General features: G+C 36.8%; 1 protein-coding gene across 1 annotated transcript; it reads right to left on the reverse strand.

The window, feature by feature from the left end:
- Positions 1 to 2111: 2111 nt before the first annotated feature.
- Positions 2112 to 9561, reverse strand: LOC139958356 (elongation factor 1-beta-like). Its single transcript, XM_071955365.1, has 7 exons — positions 9359 to 9561; positions 8046 to 8168; positions 6682 to 6793; positions 5754 to 5808; positions 5122 to 5247; positions 3576 to 3643; positions 2112 to 3290 (listed from the first exon to the last, which is right to left on the reverse strand). Exons 1-7 carry the CDS (start codon positions 9436 to 9438, stop codon positions 3204 to 3206), a joined length of 651 nt encoding a protein of 216 aa, XP_071811466.1. The 5' UTR covers positions 9439 to 9561; the 3' UTR covers positions 2112 to 3203.
- Positions 9562 to 17134: the final 7573 nt, after the last annotated feature.

A 17134-nucleotide genomic window follows, 5' to 3' on the forward strand; every position in this document is an offset into this window, starting at 1 on the left:
GGCGGCAAGTTCTCAACGTATAGGAGGAAGAGGTGTCGTACATGAAGCAGAATGCACATTACAGATTCCGAGATTCGATTCGAACCTAAATACTATAGTAGACGGATCGCTCGTCCACCAACCTTTAACCGGGAGTGTGAAATCGGTTCCCTTCGAAGGGAGGCTTGTGATAACTGCACTTGATGTTGCATCGTCATGATAACATGCTTGCAGTGTTGATGTAACTGGGGCTGGGTTGGCATTTTTTTTTCATTTTGGTGTGTGCCCAGGCTAAATTTTGGGTGACTTTTCTGGAGTTCTCATGTGGTGATTTGTTCAAGATTACAGCACTTGAAGATGTACATACCTTCTGCAACACCCCCCCTCCCCTTCGGTTGTAATATTGTTACACTATATACACAGGGTCTCCGACATCAAGAGGGATGGTAGGACGAGATATGCCCCACAAGTAATTTTTACAACAATGTTTTTCTCCTTCCTCTCACCTTTTCTCAAACCTTCGTCGGGAACCGTGCTATAACCCAAGTGATATTCACACATAATTGCGAGGATACCCCTGAAATAAGTAATGACTTCTGCACCGTTTATTCCTTACAGAAAATTGTGTGTCCCACAAATTTATTGTAATGATATATCGAACGCTGGCTACGACCTGCGCTTTAGTCAACGAAGTCCCTGAACACCAACAACAATTTGAGGAAATTAACATTTCACATGTGGGTATCCCCTATTAAGTATTTGTCGGTAGTCCTCCGCGGGTTGTGTAATGTTACGTGCTGCTCGCTTCTCGGCCTTTTGGCTAAGATCATGTGTAGTATATTTTCCCTTTTGTGGGGAATCGTGATACACAGCTGACGATGATCACACAGTCAGTCTCTATGCAAGGGGACTGGGGTGGAGGGCGGATCAGTCGCTCGGTTTTTCGTACCCAGGTTCTTTCCTGGGTGACTTTTCTTAAAAAGTATGTTACAATAGTTACATGCTAAAGGTCTATACTGGCTGTTTACCCACTAGCTATTGGCCTACATGTATAGTGTATATGACGTGAGTTATTTATTGTTTGGTGCAGTATGCTATACCTAACTCTGCAGTCTACCAGACTAAGCCACAGTTTCATTATGTGCAGACGTTCAAGGACAACTGTCAATAAAAGCCTGGTACGTAATTCTTAGAAGTACTATAAATCTAACAGAAATTATGGTAAATTATCATGAAGTAAAAAATGAAATTATGCAAGTACAAGTTATAACGAGTTTCCCTTTGATATTCACTGGCGGTTTATCCTCTTTTTTTATCTTGTTTTATTTTTTCTGCAGGCAGATAACCGTATCTCTAGAAATACTGGAAATTCCCAAACCGATGAGGTCACTCTAATTAGTACTTTAAATTACTAAATCAAGAGGCTCATTTCAAAGCAGAATGAACCACCCTTATTGTATGAGGGGGTTCGGCGGGGAGATGCAATGGTGCCTAAGGTTCGGTGTGCAAGGGATCCCCTTTGAGAATGTTTGGTGCAAAATTGTGCTATGCCTATACTTTGCAACTTTTGAAACCCATGTAGAAGTTTCAACCGTTTAGGTTGTTCTGCAGGTACATAATGTATATGTTTGTACTTCACACTAGGATGTTTTGGAATATTCTTTCTGCCGGTGAGGGAGGGCGGGTTGGGGGGGGGTTACTGAGTCTCCCAGATTTCATTTTGGGATTAATCCCCACCCCACATGTGGGTGGGGATTAATCCCCACCCCATAACTATACATGGTTTTGCCCATTGATTTGGTGACATTAGTTTTCAACCCTTGCATTGCATAATCTTACGTATCCTTGGGCCTATTCTGAAAATTGGTGTTTGATGCTTTCAAAAAGCGATCGGCAGAATATCAGTGGGGACTGTGGTCTTCATCAGAAGAATTTCAGGTTTGTAGATGCTATGGTGGCACAGATGGGTGTTAAAAATTTCAACTTCATTAACTTGAGTTTCAACTTCACACACACACAAACACATACTGACACCCTCACATAAATACCCCATACACACGCTACGGTCCATCAGCATGGCAAAGACTCGTTGTGTCTTCAGCAAAGAATAAAAAAGGACAAGGACAGTAGTGTATAGTGTGCCTGAGTATTGGTGTATTTGACTGTTACTTTAAAATACCCATTACCATTGGGTTGTTCCTCATCTCTTAAAGAGAGCAATATCATCTGTGGTCACATTACACAAGTACTGTTTTTTGTTTTTTCTGTTTGGTACCTTCAAGCTGCTTGTCTGCCCTAACAGATGTAACATATTAAGTTAGCATATTTAAAACATTTATCAATGGGCAACATTTCATGTATTCTTTTTGAGATAACAACCATTTAACCTGCAGTAACAGTTTCAATTGCAAAAAGGCCTAGTTTTGCAATGTAGTGATAAGCTTTTTCGGTCATAACCTAAGCGAACCTGCTAGACATGTATCACTGTAACCTTTAATATGTTAAGTCCAATCCATATGGTTACTAATACGAACACATCAAAAGAGATGAAAAATATCCAATGTTCTGACTTTTCAGTTAGCCACAGAAATATTTCCAAATGACATCGAGACACTTTTTACTTTTTCTTCCTTTTTCATTTTGTGTTGCTCAGTATTGATTCACAAAAAAAACTGCTACTATAGGTCAAATGATATTTATAAAGTCTGAGATATTTTAATAAATGTATCTTCAGTGTCTGACACTGAAGGGCAAGTTACTATATTCAACTAGGTTGATAGTGTATCATTTATTGTGATAAACACTTGAATAAATTTATCCATCGTTAGCCAATATAATATTTCATCTACCTCAGCAGCCATTCTCCTCCATCAAAACCAGTCTCTTTTAGAACCCCCCTTTCCCCCACCTTCTTTCAAGGCAGAAAATAAAGGTTTTCCTCCCAAATTTCAGTGAAAAATGGGATTACCAGTAAATCTATGTTAAAAGATTTGAGCTATCCAGTTCTTATTTTAAGGTCATGCTATTATGTAATGACAGCTTGTCACTTGTCAGGGAATACTTTTCTTTAAAAACCTTCAGGAGCATCAAAATTCTGCATCTTCATCAGAAATGTAATAAATTTAACCGCATCTCATGATTAGCTGGAGGAACCTTCCATACCAATTTTAAAGGAGTTTTTTTGCAAGGACAAAATGGCATCTATTAAGACCATAATTCACTGTTTAGACTTTGTTGAAGGCAGCTATATCTGTGGACTGGACGTGTGACTCGAAAGATTCAATTTTCTCCTGGAGGTCATCTGAGCTGACCTGAGAAGAAAATAAATTAATCACATTCATTTCACAATCACAGGAAGGAAAACAATATTTCAGTCAGTGTTAAGGTCAAGCCCAAAGTGTCAACAGTTTAGAGAGAGCTGTGCCCCTCCTCCACCCCCCCCCCCCCTTCCACCCCACCTCCATTCTCACTTCTTAATGATAAATATGGAAAAATTCCTTCAACAATTTTTCTTTTGCCATTGGGTTGATAAAGAAGAACACTTGATGGAATAGAGATAAACACAAGGAAATGAAATGAATTTAGGCATATTTTACCTTGTCATCTTCGATCACGCAGGCAATCTGCAGTTTCTTGACACCGTAGGCCAGAGGAACCAGTTGGCCTACAAACAAGAGACAAAGGAGAACATCATTAATAACCAATATCAAACAGGAATTACAGATGGTTTTCATGTTCATCCATAATCCTAGATTACCAAATGGCACCTTCTGCCTGCATTACCATTTTCATTTCAGAAAACTTCTGTTACCGCAAGTCACATATTTACCAAAGAGCCAAAACTCACTCAGGTTTTCATACTGTAGTTACAGCGGCTTAAAAATGAAAGTCACAAATACTTCTTTACCTGTCAATGTCAAATACATGCTTGTAAATAAAATGAGACAAATCGGCATCATAAAAAAATAGTCACACTGTTATTTAGATGGCGCTATTTCAGTTTAACAATGTTAAAGACTGCAATCTGAGAAGGAAGCAAATTCACACTATCCTTACAGTACCTTCAGTGTCAAACGCATGCTCGTGTCAAGAGATGACATACAGAGCATCTGTTGTTAATAATCACTGAGACAAATCTACACCAATCAGTTGTGGTTTTTCTACGATGGCACTATTCCTATTACACAATCTCAACCACTACAACAGCTTAAAAGATGGAATTTCAGCAGATTTGTTAAGTCTTGACTTGTTTCGGTCCAAGAAAAAAAAAGAGTAGCTCAGCAATGTTTCTATAGTTACAGTATTCCGGTTTTCAAAACATTTAGCTTTAAGAAAATGCTCAAACCCTGGAAGGCTCCTTTAAGGCTCAACTGATGATGACATCAGCATTTTAGTGAAGGACTAAATGTTAATATTAATTGACTAATCTTATTGTTTTATAAATCCTAGTAACTTAAACCAAAGCAAGTTCCTTCAATTTCACATGAACAATCGACCACCCCCTAGGTGACATTCATAACCATTTATCCTTGTAAATGTTGTAAATGTATTATGAACATATTCATTTGGGCCATAATGTCTTATGTTTAACTATTTTGTGTTGTTTTGTATTTTCTGATGAACTGACCTACTGGTCATTTAGTTAGAGTAGTCCAGCCATATTAAATTGGTCAGCGTCGTCAGATTGGAAGATGATTCTTCACAAACAGAATGCAGTATAAAAACACAACCTGGATTGACACCACTGTATTTCAATGTTCTACGACTTTGTTGTGATCTACAAAATTGATTTCTTGCCCAAAGCCATTACTTAGATGAAACTGCCGTTCTACTGAACAGTTCTAGTGGGTAAAAGATCTATACCGCTCAAAGGAAAGGTTTCTGTGCTGATAGGTTAACATCAGATCGCAGGGAAAATCATTAATTTGCAGGAAATGGTAATCACTTTGGACTTTTTGTTCATTTTAACCAAGGCACAAATTTTCTTTTACAAACCTGAATGTACTGTAATAATGCTCAGGCACAGTCCAGCCTCCCTTCCTTGCCCCCCCCCCCTTCTTGCCCCATATCTAATACTTAACATCCTAATGAAATGACGGAAAATTTGACATGATTAATTAATTAAAATCAATTGAATGTTACCTGCTCCCCATAATAGACCATCCATCTCAATGCCTCTCACAAACGCTTCAATTTCTTCCATGTTCGTGGTGTCCTCCCAAGGTTTTACATCAAATACAATATTAGATTTTGCAATAAGTACTTTCTCTGGAAAAGAACCAAAAAAAAAACCCCAAAAAGGTTAAAAGATTATTGAGATCGCCATTGACCTAATTTCTTACATTTTTTTTTTGGGGGGAGGGGGAAAGTACATTTTATTCATAGAAAACGTCAATGGAATAATAGTAAAAACAGTCTGTATCGGAAAATGCACACATCTTGCTCAATTCCTGTGGAGCACAAATTTCAATCCCCTTTGAAAAGCATATCTTTCAGCAAGTTCATATCTTTCAGCAAGTCTCTGCACTTTTGCCTAAATTGCTGACATTTTCAAATTTCACCAACAGTTTGAAAAATCTCATAAGAGATTGATTTGTTAAGCGGAACTTGACAGCTTGTTTGATTGTTGCAGGCTGGGATGAAAGACTGCCAAGACAAACCGAGACATACTAACCAAGCAGCACATACAAACGTTTCCTGCACAGTTCACTAGCGATCCTTTCAGTATTTCTAGAGCAGAGTGGTAATTCCAAACAGTTGCAACTTCAACTTACTTGGTTTCTTGTTAGCTTCTGCCATTTTAGCTTTAACTTTTGCGAGAGCCTCGGTCTGTTGGTCGGGAGAGAGGGGGAGAAAAATAATCACTTGGAATGTTGCGAGAATCTTTCACACAATAGCGCAAGATTTAAAAACTTCATATCTTTGCAATACAAAAATGCTATGAGGAGGTGATTATGACTTAATTATGTAGAAAAGTTTTAATAATTTTGCTAACCAATAAAATGTTTGGCCACTGGAATGTCCCTTTAATTTGCTCAGTGACTCCTACATCCATTGGTGAAGGAATCAAATGCTCATGGATGTATAATTTAATCAAATCTCAGGAAAAAGGATCGGATGATATTAAACAATGTTACCAGCAGACAAATTATTTATCATAAGAGCATCTACCTTACTTGAATGTGTAAGAGAGTGTGTAAAAGTAAGTGGGCCTGACGTTTTGATCCTAGCAGGATCTTCTTCAGAGGCTGATGTTAATATATACATTTTTGGGCAGATTTAATCTCTCCAGACTACAGAAAATTGTTGCTTCTCAGTGTATTACCTTTGAAGAAGTGACAGAAGGGGATTCACAAACTACCAGATATTTAAATGATAATTACATCAGCAGTGAAGTTTTTTTCTAATGTGCACCAGTTTCCTAAACATCATCTCAAGTCTGCTTTCTTCGCTACCTGTTTACTTAAAGCAACTTTCTTGAACCTTTATTTCCAACTTAAACTTAGTAAAATTGTACCAGGTGAAAGAATCTAGGAGGGTATAATCAGCTTGATGGATTACAATCTTATATTGAGTAATACTTGGTAGATTTCATAATCATTTCTTGGAACATATTCAAATGCAAACAAGAATGTTTATCGATATACACTAACTTTGGAAGAAGTTTGAGCTAGAGGTTAGTGTGAGGCAATGAAGACTTACATCTTTTTCTCCGCCAAATAGATCGTCATCCTCTGAATCTGAGTCGGAGTCATCAGCCGCTGGGGCCGCTTTGCCTCCGTATTGGGTCAAAGGCTTCTTGACACCTGGAAGACTAATGAAACAAACATAATAAGTCTGTCTGTCAGTGCATGCACGTTAAGGAAAATGGTTGTGTTATTGAGTAACATAACTTATCTTACCATAAGAAACTTCTCTGCAGCATCAAACAAAAGCTGTAACTCTAGATTTGTTTTTTTTTTACATGAAATCACCAAAGATGTTTGAAATCTGTCAAAATTGTTACTCTTTAATTTCAGCTTGAAGGGTGTGAAGACACCCACAAAAAGAAACGTCTAATGCCGGCAATCCGACCTAGTTTTTCGAATGAGGTGTAACAGAAGTGTTAGACACCACACACAACTTGCTACCATCGGTAATTAGACACTAGTGTACAGTCAGTACATACAGCTGTGGTCAATACCCACAGCACAGTGTACAAACGATACAGCGATGGACATCTCGGGTTCAGCTAAATATAACAAGGTATCACGTTTATTACTGTCTGCATTTTGTAGCGACAGGAGAAAAACTTCACTTGCAAGCAACGGAAAGTTAACTTCTTAAAGATGGCGGCACGCTGTTTGGAGGTGGCATACTCCTATTAGAGTCTATATCAATCCGCTCGATTGTTCTCCTTCAGGAAAAGTGCCAAAAAGCAGCGGGAGAACATCTTTTGTGACCTGTTATCAATCATAATCTAGTTTTTTGTGGCTTGCATGTTGAAGAGCATGAATGGAAGTACATGTGGTGAGAAAATTGGGTCAATTGAGGCAATTTTAGACCCCTTTAGGCCTCCCGGGAGCAGCGTAGGAAATTTGTTTACCACTGAGTGAAGAGGTTTGTTTACAAGTGACGAAAACTTCCGGCTCGGATAGCAAAAAATCCACATGGTCATGGTACGGAAAATTGATGGTGCCATGAAAGGCCAACTTGTCAGCTATCCGGTGATGGGTAGCGTTTAGCTAGTGAAAACTTCTATCTAGACTTAGAGACCATATTACTTTTGTGATTTAGTGTGTAAGTCAATAGGGCTTTTAATGGGCATATGCTACCTGGAGCGAGTCTTTCATGCCTTTAACCATTTGATATGTGACACATGTTTGCATGCATTTCCGGGGAACATTTCTTGCCCTCTGAAATGGCCATTTTTAGTCCCAACAAGTGAGCTACTTAAAATACTTCACATCAAATTGGGGCAGATATAGCACCACAGGAACATCCATCTATAAGACATGAAACTCGCTTTTGCAGGTCATGTCACAGGATGCATGGCTTTTCAACATAAGATATATCCTAAAACTTACCTGTCAAAGCTAGATTTATATGATTTGGTTTGGTTGTACCATCTTAGAGCATGGAAGAGGTCAGCTGAGGGTGCACCATTCAGGGCCTGGAAAACCACCACATCAGCTTGAGACACTGTGTACCTGGAAGAAAACAAATAACATTTTACAGCTATAAAAGGCACAAATATTTCTATCTGCTCCTTACTGAGTTACCTTCAGCCAATTGGAACTTAATGCACAATAACAAGGGAAACTCCCAACATTACCAGATGTCATCACAAATGTTCCTTGTCCTTATTCCTTAATTGTAATTCATGGAAAAAGAAATATTCCTTACTTAACCTCACCAACAATTTAATGCATATTCATGAGGCTTAAATCAAATGATTTTGTGTATCTGCTTCCCAACCGAACCCCCCCCCCCCCCCCTTCTGTGTGAATCTGTAATTTTCATTGAGACATGGGGGCCTCAAAAAAGCTTGGATGATTTTGCAAGGAAAACGACTTATTAAATATTACCAGACAATGAAAGGTGTCAAAATTTAAACTAACGTTGGGGCCTAGGCCCTACGCCTACATGCCTAAGTTATGATCGCACTCATAAACTTGCAGCAGCATATGCATTGTATTAATTTACATTTTGCTATAGCATGGTGGGCTCATAATTGACGCACTTAAGGATTTGATTAATGATATCTATCAAGGAAAAATCCAAATTACTCAACTGTATGTGTTTTTCATATGTGTAGTTCCTCAGAAATGTTCTGACCTCAAAATATTTAAGGTTCTGTGCTTATGCACCGTACAATTGAGCAGAATTTGACCACAAAATGTCTGCCGTGTCAAGTTCTTTCATACCCCTAAATTGACACATTCGTCGATAAGCTAACTGTAGTGTAGGCCTTAGTATACATCCATTGACTTTAGATGCTGTTTGCTATGCTCTGAGCCTCTAAGCTCAGACAGGTCAGGTCCCTGAGAGTAGTGTTATCATATTGAGGTAATGTTGGGTATTTTTAGGGTGTAAGATTTCCAAATGGCCAAAAAACGTGCAAAACTGGGGGGAGGGTGTTAAAAGCTTAAAAAATACCACAATTTGGTCAGCAAATACCTCAAATGGATTCAAACTCATGAAATATGTAATTCTGCTTGACTGCAAAAAAGTTTAGGAGGCCTGCTGTATCGTTGCTAGTAATAATTTAAGGTGCGTCAATTACGGGGGTGCGTCAATTATGAAGCCTTTACTATACTATTAATATAGTACAGTACTACTAACTAGTAGTAGTACTGTAGTAGCCTACAGCCATTTGCATTACATTGCATATTATTACCCTTCAATAAAACTTTTGTCGGCGAGGAATTCATTCAGGGTCTTCAGACCAGCTGCACTCTTTAGATTACCGAAACCCATGTTTGTAATGTGCTAATGGTTGCCAAGTGGTGAAAAATAACTGATAAATGTCAATTCCTGAGCTCTAGATGGGAGAGTCGGGTGGAATCACAGCTTCCGAATGATCTGGCACACGTGTAAAAGGCCTCATTGAAGGTAGCAGCCACTAAGAGCAGACACTAACAGCAGCCACTAAGAAAAAAAGGACAGTAAGACATGACACACAGCACTACAACTGCGGTCGTGTGTGTTTGTTATAACCAGTGTTACCAGCAACAGTTGACGAAAAAACGCTAGATTGGCGAAAATAAAACCCCAAACGCGCTGTATATACGTAATGTGTAATGATCAGGAAAATGATTTTTTTTCAAAATCGATTAACTTTAGTTATGGAGCCTACAAGGATGTCCGGTTAGCACCACATTAAAGTAGAAAGGTTCCTCTTTTACGTGGTATACCTCTACTATCGGTAACAAAAATGATTCCTTGACCAAAAGTGACCTTAAAGTTTTAACCCCGATACGGACATCTCTAAACGCGCTGTATATACGTAATGTGTAATGATAAGAAAAATGTGAATTTTTAATTTTTTTCAAAATCGATTAACTTTAGTTATGGAGCCTACTAGGATGTCCGGTTAGCACCACATTAAAGTAGAAAGGTTCCTCTTTTACGTGGTATACCTCTACTATCGGTAACAAAAATGATTTCTTGACCAAAAGTGACCTTAAAGTTTTAACCCTGATACGGACATCCCTAAACGCGCTGTATATACGTAATGTGTAATGATAAGAAAAATGTTAATTTTTTAATTTTTTTCAAAATCGATTAACTTTAGTTATGGAGCCTACTAGGATGTCCGGTTAGCACCACATTAAAGTAGAAAGGTTCCTCTTTTACGTGGTATACCTCTACTATCGGTAACAAAAATGATTTCTTGACCAAAAGTGACCTTAAACTTTTAACCCCGATACGGACATCTCTAAACGCGCTGTATATACGTAATGTGTAATGATAAGAAAAATGTGAATTTTTAATTTTTTTCAAAATCGATTAACTTTAGTTATGGAGCCTACTGGCATGTCCGGTTAGCACCACATTAAAGTAGAAAGGTTCCTCTTTTACGTGGTATACCTCTACTATCGGTAACAAAAATGATTTCTTGACCAAAAGTGACCTTAAAGTTTTAACCCCGATACGGACATCTCTAAACGCGCTGTATATACGTAATGTGTAATGATAAGAAAAATGTTAATTTTTTAATTGTTTTCAAAATCGATTAACTTTAGTTATGGAGCCTACTGGGATGTCCGGTTAGCACCACATTAAAGTAGAAAGGTTCCTCTTTTACGTGGTATATCTCTACTATCGGTAACAAAAATGATTTCTTGACCAAAAGTGACCTTAAAGTTTTAACCCCGATACGGACATTTCTAAACGCGCTGTATATACGTTATGTGTAATGATCAGAAAAAATTTATAATTTTTATTTTTTTCAAAATCGATTTACTTTAGTTATGGAGCCTACTAGGATGTCCGGTTAGCACCACATTAAAGTAGAAAGGTTCCTCTTTTACGTGGTATACCTCTACTATCGGTAACAAAACTGATTTCTTGACCAAAAGTGACCTTAAACTTTTAACCCCGATACGGACATCTCTAAACGCGCTGTATATACGTAATGTGTAATGATAAGAAAAATGTTAATTTTTAATTTTTCAAAATCGATTAACTTTAGTTATGGAGCCTACAAGGATGTCCGGTTAGCACCACATTAAAGTAGACAGGTTCATCTTTCACGTGGTATATCTCTACTATCGGTAACAAAAATGATTTCTTGACCAAAAGTGACCTTAAAGTTTAAACCCCGATACGGACATCTCTAAACGCGCTGTATATACGTAATGTGTAATGATAAGAAAAATGTGAATTTTTAATTTTTTTCAAAATCGATTAACTTTAGTTATGGAGCCTACTAGGATGTCCGGTTAGCACCACATTAAAGTAGAAAGGTTCCTCTTTTACGTGGTATACCTCTACTATCGGTAACAAAAATGATTTCTTGACCAAAAGTGACCTTAAAGTTTTAACCCCGATACGGACATCTCTAAACGCGCTGTATATACGTTATGTGTAATGATCAGAAAAAATTATGATTTTTAATTTTTTTCAAAATCGATTAACTTTAGTTATGGAGCCTACTAGGATGTCCGGTTAGCACCACATTAAAGTAGACAGGTTCATCTTTCACGTGGTATATCTCTACTATCGGTAACAAAAATGATTTCTTGACCAAAAGTGACCTTAAAGTTTTAACCCCGATACGGACATCTCTAAACGCGCTGTATATACGTAATGTGTAATGATAAGAAAAATGTAAATTTTTTAATTTTTTTCAAAATCGATTAACTTTAGTTATGGAGCCTACTGGCATGTCCGGTTAGCACCACATTAAAGTAGAAAGGTTCCTCTTTTACGTGGTATACCTCTACTATTGGTAACAAAAATGATTTCTTGACCAAAAGTGACCTTAAAGTTTTAACCCCGATACAGACCCTTCTCTAAACGCGCTGTATATACGTAATGTGTAATGATCAGAAAAATTTATAATTTTTATTTTTTTCAAAATCGATTAACTTTAGTTATGGAGCCTACTAGGATGTCCGGTTAGCACCACATTAAAGTAGAAAGGTTCCTCTTTTACGTGGTATACCTCTACTATCGGTAACAAAAATGATTTCTTGACCAAAAGTGACCTTAAAGTTTTAACCCCGATACGGACATCTCTAAACGCGCTGTATATACGTAATGTGTAATGATAAGAAAAATGTAAATTTTTTACATTTTTTCAAAATCGATTAACTTTAGTTATGGAGCCTACTAGGATGTCCGGTTAGCACCACATTAAAGTAGAAAGGTTCCTCTTTTACGTGGTATACCTCTACTATCGGTAACAAAAATGATTTCTTGACCAAAAGTGACCTTAAAGTTTTAACCCCGATACGGACATCTCTAAACGCGCTGTATATACGTAATGTGTAATGATAAGAAAAATGTAAATTTTTTAATTTTTTTCAAAATCGATTAACTTTAGTTATGGAGCCTACTAGGATGTCCGGTTAGCACCACATTAAAGTAGAAAGGTTCCTCTTTTACGTGGTATACCTCTACTATCGGTAACAAAAATGATTTCTTGACCAAAAGTGACCTTAAAGTTTAAACCCCGATACGGACATCTCTAAACGCGCTGTATATACGTAATGTGTAATGATAAGAAAAATGTAAATTTTTTAATTTTTTTCAAAATCGATTAACTTTAGTTATGGAGCCTACTAGGATGTCCGGTTAGCACCACATTAAAGTAGAAAGGTTCCTCTTTTACGTGGTATACCTCTACTATCGGTAACAAAAATGATTTCTTGACCAAAAGTGAACTTGAACTTTTAACCCCGATACGGACATCTCTAAACGCGCTGTATATACGTAATGTGTAATGATCAGAAAAATTTATAATTTTTATTTTTTTCAAAATCGATTAACTTTAGTTATGGAGCCTACTAGGATGTCCGGTTAGCACCACATTAAAGTAGAAAGGTTCCTCTTTTACGTGGTATACCTCTACTATCGGTAACAAAAATGATTTCTTGACCAAAAGTGACCTTAAACTTTTAACCCCGATACGGACATCTCTAAACGCGCTGTATATACGTAATGTGTAATGATAAGAAAAATGTTAATTTTTAATTTTTCAAAATCGATTAACTTTAGTTATGGAGCCTACAAGGATGTCCGGTTAGCACCACATTAAAGTAGACAGGTTCATCTTTCACGTGGTATACCTCTACTATCGGTAACAAAAATGATTTCTTGACCAAAAGTGACCTTAAAGTTTTAACCCCGATACGGACATCTCTAAACGCGCTGTATATACGTAATGTGTAATGATAAGAAAAATGTAAATTTTTTAATTTTTTTCAAAATCGATTAACTTTAGTTATGGAGCCTACTAGGATGTCCGGTTAGCACCACATTAAAGTAGACAGGTTCATCTTTCACATGGTATATCTCTACTATCGGTAACAAAAATGATTTCTTGACCAAAAGTGACCTTAAACTTTTATCGAAGTTAATCGATTTTGAAAAAATAAAAATTAACATTTTTCTTATCATTACACACTACGTATATACAGCGCGTTTAGAGATGTCCGTATCGGGGTTAAAACTTTAAGGCCATTTTTGGTCAAGAAATCATTTTTGTTACCGATAGTAGAGGTATACCACGTGAAAGATGAACCTGACAACTTTAATGTGGTGCTAACCGGACATGCCAGTAGGCTCCATAACTAAAGTTAATCGATTTTGAAAAAATAAAAATTAACATTTTTCTTATCATTACACACTACGTATATACAGCGCGTTTAGAGATGTCCGTATCGGGGTTAAAACTTTAAGGCCATTTTTGGTCAAGAAATCATTTTTGTTACCGATAGTAGAGGTATACCACGTGAAAGATGAACCTGACAACTTTAATGTGGTGCTAACCGGACATGCCAGTAGGCTCCATAACTAAAGTAAATCGATTTTGAAAAAAATAAAAATTATAAATTTATCTGATCAATACAGATACCGTATATACAGCGCGTTTAGAGATGTCCGTATCGGGGATAAACTTTTAAGGCCATTTTTGGTCAAGAAATCATTTTTGTTACCGATAGTAGAGGTATATCACGTGAAAGATGAACCTGTCTACTTTAATGTGGTGCTAACCGGACATGCCAGTAGGCTCCATAACTAAAGTTAATCGATTTTGAAAAAAATAAAAATTAACCATTTTTCTGATCATTACACATAACGTAAATACAGCGCGTTTAGAGATGTCCGTATCGGGGTTAAAACTTTAAGGCCATTTTTGGTCAAGAAATCATTTTTGTTACCGATAGTAGAGGTATACCACGTGAAAGATGAACCTGACAACTTTAATGTGGTGCTAACCGGACATGCCAGTAGGCTCCATAACTAAAGTTAATCGATTTTGAAAAAATAAAAATTAACCATTTTTCTTATCATTACACATTACGTATATACAGCGCGTTTAGAGATGTCCGTATCGGGGTTAAAACTTTAAGGCCATTTTTGGTCAAGAAATCATTTTTGTTACCGATAGTAGAGGTATATCACGTGAAAGATGAACCTGTCTACTTTAATGTGGTGCTAACCGGACATGCCAGTAGGCTCCATAACTAAAGTTAATCGATTTTGAAAAAAATAAAAATTATAAATTTATCTGATCATTACACATAACGTATATACAGCGCGTTTAGAGATGTCCGTATCGGGGTTAAAACTTTAAGGGAATTTTTGGTCAAGAAATCATTTTTGTTACCGATAGTAGAGGTATACCACGTGAAAGAGGAACCTTTCTTCTTTAATGTGGTCCTATTCGGACATCCTAGTAGGCTCCATAACTAAAGTTAATCGATTTTGGAAAAAAAAATCATTTTTTGGATCATTACACATTAGATATACAGCGCGTTTAGAGATGTCCGTATCGGGGTTAAATTTTAAGGTTACTTTTGGTCAAGAAATCATTTTTGTTACCGATAGTAGAGGTACATCACGTGAAAGATGAACCTTTCTATATGAATGTGGTCCTATTCGGACATCCTAGTAGGCTCCATAACTAAAGTTAATCGATTTTGAAAAAATAAAAATTAACCATTTTTCTTATCATTACACATTACGTATATACAGCGCGTTTAGAGATGTCCGTATCGGGGTTAAAACTTTAAGGGAATTTTTGGTCAAGAAATCATTTTTGTTACCGATAGTAGAGGTATATCACGTGAAAGATGAACCTGTCTACTTTAATGTGGTGCTAACCGGACATCCTAGTAGGCTCCATAACTAAAGTAAATCGATTTTGAAAAAAATAAAAATCATAAATTTTTCTGATCATTACACATAACGCATATACAGCGCGTTTAGAGATGTCCGTATCGGGGTTAAAACTTTAAGGGAATTTTTGGTCAAGAAATCATTTTTGTTACCGATAGTAGAGGTACATCACGTGAAAGATGAACCTTTCTATATGAATGTGGTCCTATTCGGACATCCTAGTAGGCTCCATAACTAAAGTTAATCGATTTTGAAAAAATAAAAATTAACCATTTTTCTTATCATTACACATTACGTATATACAGCGCGTTTAGAGATGTCCGTATCGGGGTTAAAACTTTAAGGGAATTTTTGGTCAAGAAATCATTTTTGTTACCGATAGTAGAGGTATATCACGTGAAAGATGAACCTGTCTACTTTAATGTGATGCTAACCGGACATGCCAGTAGGCTCCATAACTAAAGTTAATCGATTTTGAAAAAATAAAAATTAACCATTTATCTTATCATTACACATTACGTATATACAGCGCGTTTAGAGATGTCCGTATCGGGGTTAAAACTTTAAGGGAATTTTTGGTCAAGAAATCATTTTTGTTACCGATAGTAGAGGTATATCACGTGAAAGATGAACCTGTCTACTTTAATGTGATGCTAACCGGACATGCCAGTAGGCTCCATAACTAAAGTTAATCGATTTTGAAAAAATAAAAATTAACCATTTTTCTTATCATTACACATTACGTATATACAGCGCGTTTAGAGATGTCCGTATCGGGGTTAAAACTTTAAGGGAATTTTTGGTCAAGAAATCATTTTTGTTACCGATAGTAGAGGTATATCACGTGAAAGATGAACCTGTCTACTTTAATGTGATGCTAACCGGACATGCCAGTAGGCTCCATAACTAAAATTAATTGATTTTGAAGAAGAAAAAAAAAATATCAATATTTTAAAACGTTTAGGCCACTTTTGGTCAAAAAAATCGGCTTTGTTACCGATAGTAGGTATTACACGTGAAAGAAGAAATTGTTTTCTTTGATTTGATGCTAACCGGACCTCCTAACTAGGTCGATAACTCAAATTAACCGATTTTGAAATAATAATACGTTTGGATCATAACACATTACCGCGCGTTTCGAGCTAATTTTCCCATTTGCATCCCACTCCTGTTAGGATCGAACGGTTTGTAGCCATCGAATTTCAATAAATCAAAGTGTTACTGGCTGTTTTTTCATACCACTTGTAAGAGGAATAACTTAACATCGTCATTGTACCCCTCTTGACTGTTGCATATTCTCATAAATTAATTGTTTAGACATTTGAAAAAAAAAGAAAAAAAATGGTATAAAAATTGCCGCCATTTACGCCTTTCTCCACAAGATTTGGTAGGATCACAAGTTTCAGTTCAATATGGATGCAGATTTCGTCCACCATTAAATTCCAAAATTATATTACATGAAAGAGCAACAACTCATCTCTCATATGGTGCAATTATTGGCATTTTACAGTATTCATAGCGTTAATTATTATCGCTTTAAAACAGGTACGAAAAAGTAGCAGTCTTGTTATTGTCCGCTAATTTAGGCTGCCCTTAGTGGCTGCTGGGGATCAACTTTCCCGCCACAGCGTACCCAGCGCTCGTCACAGTGTACAAACATCAGCGGCCAACGGCGTGTAACGTTGATGTATACACTATTGGCTGCTGTTAGTGGCTGCTCTTAGTGGCTGCTACGTTCAAACAGGTGTGTAAAAGAAAGCAAGATGGTAAAAGTTTTGTGGCCATATTTTGATGTAAAGTCTAGCCAAAGATATATCTGATT

This window comes from Apostichopus japonicus, chromosome 18 (genome assembly GCF_037975245.1).
Source record: "Apostichopus japonicus isolate 1M-3 chromosome 18, ASM3797524v1, whole genome shotgun sequence".
NCBI classification, from domain to species: domain Eukaryota; kingdom Metazoa; phylum Echinodermata; class Holothuroidea; order Aspidochirotida; family Stichopodidae; genus Apostichopus; species Apostichopus japonicus.

What these genes read in the sequence shown, in the direction of transcription:
- LOC139958356 (XM_071955365.1), bottom strand. Translation starts at nt 9,438, where the DNA reads ATGGGTTTCGGTAATCTAAAGAGTGCAGCTGGTCTGAAGACCCTGAAT. An exon ending in AGAAGCTAACAAGAAACCAA is followed by an intron (nt 5,248 to 5,753) that starts GTAAGTTGAAGT and finishes GTTCTTTTCCAG; the next exon opens with AGAAAGTACTTATTGCAAAA. An exon ending in GCGTGATCGAAGATGACAAG is followed by an intron (nt 3,291 to 3,575) that starts GTAAAATATGCC and finishes TTTTCTTCTCAG; the next exon opens with GTCAGCTCAGATGACCTCCA.